Source organism: Sinohyriopsis cumingii, chromosome 4 (assembly GCF_028554795.1).
Source record: "Sinohyriopsis cumingii isolate HCF-2022 chromosome 4, ASM2855479v2, whole genome shotgun sequence".
Taxonomy (NCBI): Eukaryota; Metazoa; Mollusca; class Bivalvia; order Unionida; family Unionidae; genus Sinohyriopsis; species Sinohyriopsis cumingii.
Window position 1 is genome coordinate 123,364,591 of NC_142964.1, and position 7,161 is coordinate 123,371,751.

The window sequence follows — 7,161 nt, forward strand, 5'->3', positions numbered from 1 at the left end:
TGCAAGTCCTTAAAGTAGACAACTCATTGACAAGACGTTCCATAATGTGAAGATTTAATCTTACGGTAAGTTCGGTTCATCCTATGCCGCACATGTGACGTGTGTTCAATGGGAAAAAAATGAATGCTTCCAGCACAGAGACATTGCATGATGACTTTGTGTATAAATGCCTTACCGTAAGACTAAATCTTCACATTATGGAATGTCTTGTCAGTGAGCAGTCTACTTTCAGCACTTGCACATCTTCAGCTGTAGAAGTATGTGAATTATTAATTTCTTGTGTGTAAGTTATATCTATTGTACAATTTACATAAATCACCCTCGGGTATCATTGTACACAAAAAATGAAACCCAAGTACATGTATTTAAAAAATAAAAGGATTAATACAATTCTGTGACAATGACATTTGAATTTTCTTATTTAAAAAAATGAAATTTTAACAAAAAATAATTTCACGTGTACTCTGGTCCAAAATTCAGGACAAATATGGAAAAACAGGACACTTGGCAGCTATGCACTTGCATGTGATGACTGCAGCTCAAATAATAAAATCATGGAATATAAAATGAGCCAACTATATCAAAGGGGTTACACTACCAGACAAAGTTGGCGACTAAGTAGTCTAGATAAAGGAAAAACTTTGCCTTATTCTGTTAGGATAGTGAAAATTATTTCTGGTGTTGTGTTGTAGCTCATGGTGAAAAATAGCTGTTGTTGATATCAAATGCCCTAACAAACTTATTCTTGCACATTCACAGGCATGTGTTTTGAAAGCTGACTGACCATTCAGAGATATAACATAGATATATTATATATGGCTCTGGTTATAGCAACTGGCCAATTTCCACAAGTTATCATTTAATGATAAAAACATAAATGTGTGTTTCAAAACTTTAACAGTATGTAAAAAGCAATTTGTGTTTTATGAATAGAATCAGTGATCTGGCAATTTAACTGCCATGTGTACATTATTTTCTTCATAAAATCAGTTTGAAACCATAAGGAAACCTGTCAGTGGGATATAATGGTGGACATCACTGTGTCTGAGAATTACCACTCTATTATATTGTTTGTTTTCATAAACATTTGGGCAAATATGTTAAAAAAATTATTAAATTCATAGAAAGCAAATGTCTAAATATTATGGAAGATTTATCATAAAAATGGAATTCTGTAGGTGACAAATGTATGGGACAAAGCTGTGTTGTGGTATTTGAGAATCTGCTGCAAGGTCAAAGTTGTTTTCACTCATCTTTGTGATACTACAGAAAAAAGCAGCAAAGCATAAATCTGCAATTCTACCAATGGATTGTTGTAATGAAGCAAGAATTACATTAAGAAAACCCCCCTTTCTAAAAATAGATGCACTCCCATGTTGGCTGTTTCAATCTGGTTGGAAAGGTTTTAGTTCATTCATATACCAACTGTAATTATTCAGAGTGTTATCTATTAAATAAATCATGTATTATTGGCAACAAAGAAATTGGGACACATTGGGACAAACAATATAGTATGAAAATACATGTGCATTTGCTTCATATACATGTTACAGGGATTGTTTCAAACAAGTTCACCATTGTTTTTGCAATGCCATTTTATAATGACTTTCATAAAGTAACAAAAATTTTTTTTTTTAAAGGTAATCAATTAAGCATTTTAATAACTTGCAATTACAAATACTGTAATTTATTTTCTCCTATCAGTTAAAATTCATTAAAATATACAGTGCTCTTTTAATTCAAAAATAAGAGAATGGAAACACACACACACACACATCGATATATATATATATATATATATATATATATATATATATATATATATACATATACACACAGGGCTCGAAATTAGCGGTAGTCCACTAGCCCGAGGCTAGCAGATTTCCTGTCGGACTAGTAACTTTCATAATGTTAATAGTCCGATGGTCTAGTAAGTTTTGGTTATCAATAGTGAGCATTTGTTTACGCCATTCCCTAATAAAGACTTGACTTACCAGATGTTCTGTAGAATCAAAGCAGTGGCCATTGTAAACACAGACATAAAATATTAGCATGAGAAGATGAAGTCAATTTCTGCCTCGGAAAGGTGTGTTTCTATAACAAGAATCCATCCGATTTTGTGCATTTCATTTAACAGTGCAAATTATGGTCCTGTCATTAACAATGGAAGTTTGGTAATTGATCCTAATTAATCTGATAATGAATTAAATGAAAAAAATGATGTGGTATCACATTTTATTCACTCCACCACAGTAACAAACTACAAAGCAGTAAACCACACAAAAGAACACAGCAGAAACTATTCAAAGAAATTAGTTTGCACATGTTTTTGTTTAAGGTTCTTTTTTTTGCTCGCTACCCAAATGCTCCAACAGTCACAAACAGGAAACTACATATTTTACATTTCCATGGAAATAATTATAAGAATTAGATCAGTTTATTACAATTACATTTTTGACACATCCTTTCCATACAACTACTTTCTCTATGATGATAAGAATAGTTTTTATATTTTTCCCTTACAAGAATGAACAAATAATTGAATATACATGGAGATATCCAAGCAGAATGCTGTACATTTGTTGGGAATTAAAATCTCTGAGCATGGGCATCTAAGATTTGAAAATTTTCCGCCTTATTATTAATTTCAACAATACATTCAGGTTCGATTAATTAGGAACAATTACCAAACTTACGACTTATGATACCATAATTGGAGCTGTTAAATACAACGCGCCGAGTGTCAAATGTCTTTGTTTGATGGGAACACACCTTTCCCAAGCTGAAACTAACACTATCTTCTGATGCTAATGTTTTATAACAGTGTTTACAATAGCCACTGCTTTGATCATGCAGAACATCCGCTGAAGTTAAGTCTTTGTTAGGGAGAGGCCATTTAATTGTGGGAGGGGGCAAAGACACGTGTTTTGAAACGTGTTTCTTGCTCTGACTTTCTTATATAAAGGACACTGTGCCATTCCTTTTCTTGCTTTAAATAATTTGCGCCAGCTATACTATAACATCTTGTATTTCAAAACAAGGCACAATTCCCTCCTTTTAAGACAGGCAAAATGTGGCATTTGATAGAAGGTGTTCAGCCACTGGAAAAAAAAGCAAAAGTTCAATGAGAATGATGAGGAATAATTCTTATGATAGGGAAAAGCATAATGGAAAATTTCAGAAGAAATGGACAAAAGACAGGAAATGGCTGAATTATGATGAGGAAAGGAATGTTACGTGGTGTAACTGGTATATGCAATTCACAAAAACAAACACACAGAAAACATCCAGTTTTATTGCAGGTTGTTCGAACTTTAAAATTAAATCGGTAAACGTACATGAAAGCTGTGTGACATTGTTTTGTGAACAGGACTAGAAAAGAAATGGCAGGACTAGTAAATTTCTCAATATACTAGTCCTTCTGGCTACATAGAAATTTGTGTTAAATTCGAGCCCTGTATATATATATATATATATTGCTTTGCTTCAACTTCTCACTGTTCAGCTCTCACTTCTCCCTGCTCTGTCCAAAAGATGGTCATTTCTTCCTCAAATTCAAGTTGACCTTGACCCCAGTATCCATACCAAAATCTAAAACATACATTGCCACTCTACTTCTTGTAAACTCATTTCAAATGAGCTGTCAAAACTATTAGAAATATATTATGCAATATAATTAAACTGACTATTTATTCACAAATGTAAGCAAACATAGCATGGCAATCATGCAAAAACCAGTAGTAGGTGAATAAAAAAAAGCTTTGCTTCACATCACAGATAAGGTTCAGACCTTGTAATAAACTTAAATTCCTGAATTAGCACTCAGCGTTTGGAAAAATAAATAGGTGTTTGTCGAAATGATGCCCAAAGGTGTTTTAGTTTTTAGTGGGGGTTTTATTTTTGAGGGGGGCTCTTTTGTTTTGTTTTATGGGTTTTTTTTACTCTTACAATGTAAGACACATCACCCGATATTTTTGTTCTGGGGGGTGATGGGTCTTACTGCCTAAATAACGGCACTGTATAGCGTGTTTTGATGTCGACTAACAGTATAATGAAAGTCACATTTTCAGAAATATCACACACAAGTGGCAACCAATAACGACGCTTTCCTACAAAGTAAAGTTATAATGTTTTTGTCAGCCTTACTTACCCTGATGTCTTTTCTCTAATAAATTTAAATTCTCACAAAAGAAATGGACCTGTTTTCAAGTTTTGTTGGCCTACATTTCAGTTGGTTAGAAAGCAATGAAAGCCGGGAATGCCAAAATCGGGTTAAGTTGAAATATTAATTTTTAACGAAACGAATAAAAATATATTGTGCCTATTGGAACTGTAAAGCAACATTTTGTTTCATTCAAGAAACATATCTGCCACATGAACCTACTTAAACATACTTCGGCATACCTCGACTACTGTCACATTGCAACAAATTCAATGGTACATGAAAATGCGTCCATTTGCTAGTGTCATTTTAATTCCGCCAGGATAGAGAGTGTCAATACATGCGGCCAAATGTGTGAGATATTCCTGAAACTGACTACTTGTTCGGATTTTAAATACTTGATTTTACTCAAACTCTTGCCATGGCACGAACAAAACTGACAGCCAGAAAGTCCATGGGACCCAACACTGTACCATTGGAAATGTAAAGTAAAACTGAGGCCTACTACTACTACTACTACAACAAGATGAATTGGAATCGTAGAAAAGTATACAAAAAAGTATTACAATTTCAATAGAAAAAAACAGAAACTTGAACTCATAATGAGTGAACTGCACGCTGAATGTGCAAAAATAATAATGTCATGACATAGAGAAGTAACGTAGCTGGAAAAATACTTCTATACAAGGAAAACTGAGACAGAGGAAGACTCATTTTTAGAATGTAGGTACAAGTCAGGAACACAAGAAATATATATTAGACAGATGGAGCTAAAGAAAAACCCTAGATTGGCAAGAGTGCTGACAACCTTGAGACTGACTGACAAAAATTTCATTGACCTTGTGGATTCACTGAACAGGAAAGTAGACAAAGCATTTATCCTGAGACCTAAAGGGAATACTACAATACTTCCATTTGGAAAACTGGATTTTGGAGGGCTAAATCTTGACATAAAGAAGCCAGCACCCTTTCTGCAGATGATAAAAAATGAACTGCTGAATTACACATATCTGACATCCTGCTAGAAATACCATTAGATGCTATAGTAGAGAGATTCAAGAAAAAATTTAAACTCAGAGTCACCAAAACAAGATTGGACACACACCCTGGATTTCCCATGAATAATGGAGTTAGAATCCTAGAAATAGACAAGGAAAAAAATCAGGACAAAGGTGTTAAGAAGTATAGAAATGTAAGACACACACACCAAAAATGTCCAACAACTAAAGAATAATCAGGAACCACCATGCACTCCAAACAGAAAGGCACACAAGAAACACAAGAAAAGAATGAACCAGAACCCAAACCACAGAATAAGAATCAACAAATATAACAAAAGTGAGCTAAACAATGAAATACAAAAACCGACAAACCATTGTTACCAAAAAAATCAGAGAACAAAAGGAAAAGAAAAACAAAAAGAGATACATGTACAAAAACAACAACAAACAGATAGACAGAAAAGTGAACATTTGATAGAACAAAACAATGAACAGGCTGCAAGGATCGAAAGGGCAGAAAACTTACAATAGACAAAACAGACAAACAAAACGAAAAAGAGAAAGCACGAAGATCCCTAAACAATGATTTTCAAACAGACCAATCAGAAACAACCTCCAAAGAAAGTGAAAGGAAAAGAAAAATCAGATATGTATATAAATTGACATTTGACTAGGTGCCCGAAAATACAAAATACGAATTAGAAGACATTAATTCTTTAAATTTTAACAACAGATCCAAATAGACAATAATAAAAAAAGAAGATCCAAATCGACAAAAACAAACTTTTTACCCATACCTATACCCTTAAAAACCATGGAATAAAGTCCCGTGCACTGACGGTTAAAGGCAAACCATGAAAAATTACTAATAATAGGAAAAATATGCCATAAAAATTATCCCGTGCACTGGCGAAATACAGAAACACTAACTGAAAAGCTAAAGCATTTATCACACAAATAAGCCTTCGGGTCACTTGATTACAATATAAGCCTTCGGGTAACAATAACATAAGGAGAGGGAACGACTCGAATGGTCTGCAAAGATATGATTGCATAAAGGGGAATAACTACACAAAATGACACGTATGCTCCACATATTTTTTTCATTAAATAATACTACACATGGTCAGAATTCGCCTGGCATTTGGTCCTAACCAGGCTGAAATTTAGTTTAAATCTGAATCCGCCAGCATGGCGAAAATAGGTTACACAACGAAATAAACGCGACTGGAAACTTTTCTAACATACAAATTACAACAAAAAAAGACAAACCCGCAGAGGTCTTTGTGTACTGAGAGAAAAAGTTCGGTACATCTTCTGAGAATTTAAAATGTAATTAAATTTTGTTGTCTGTCTACCGGTAATTGCAATCTCACCCACGAGTTTCGTCAGGGTGAAAACGTCCGGTTGAGCAGGTCGTGCTAAAACCCCGATGAGAGGCACAAAAGGACGAAAAGGGACGAAAAGAGTGCAGATTTTGACAACCCACTCTAAATTATGCAACCTCATTCAGATTACCCAACTTGAAACAGGACATCACCAAGATGAGCTATATGTTACAAATCGATACCACTTTAGATACATGTTTTGTCAACGATACGTTGATACGTTAACGTCCATGAAAGGACAAATCGTTCAACAGAGAATGCTTGAACTCGATTTGAAAAGTAAAATACATGAAAACGGGCTTGTTTGGAGACTGCCTGTCAGTTAGACTAACATTAGACCTAAACTGCTTAACTTGGGCTACAGGTCCATTCAGAGGTTAGGAGAGACCCCGGGCCACCTAGAGGGTTTGAAACCCATAGGTCCTGGTTATACTGAAATTTAGAATGCGAAAATAAATCTATGTAATTTACTATATTGTTTTGGATATCTGCAATATCAGTATCATTTTTTTAACTTATAATATAGTTTTATTTAAGTCATTTGGGTTTATGATATTTATATTTTAATTCTTTAATTCGGTGGCTGGCTAACACTATAGTGAAGTGCATG

At 34.1% G+C, this 7,161-nt stretch overlaps 1 protein-coding gene across 1 annotated transcript in view; it reads right to left on the bottom strand.

Annotated features, from left to right (window-relative positions):
- LOC149802033 (stomatin-like protein stl-1) overlaps positions 1-6,571 on the bottom strand; it is a 52,970-nt gene extending 46,399 nt beyond the window's left edge. Inside the window, exon 1 of the mRNA XM_089956434.1 lies at positions 6,436-6,571. Within this exon, the coding sequence (XP_089812560.1) occupies positions 6,436-6,477 (42 nt within the window). The 5' untranslated portion in view covers positions 6,478-6,571. The remainder of the gene's footprint in view (positions 1-6,435) is intronic.
- Positions 6,572-7,161: the final 590 nt, after the last annotated feature.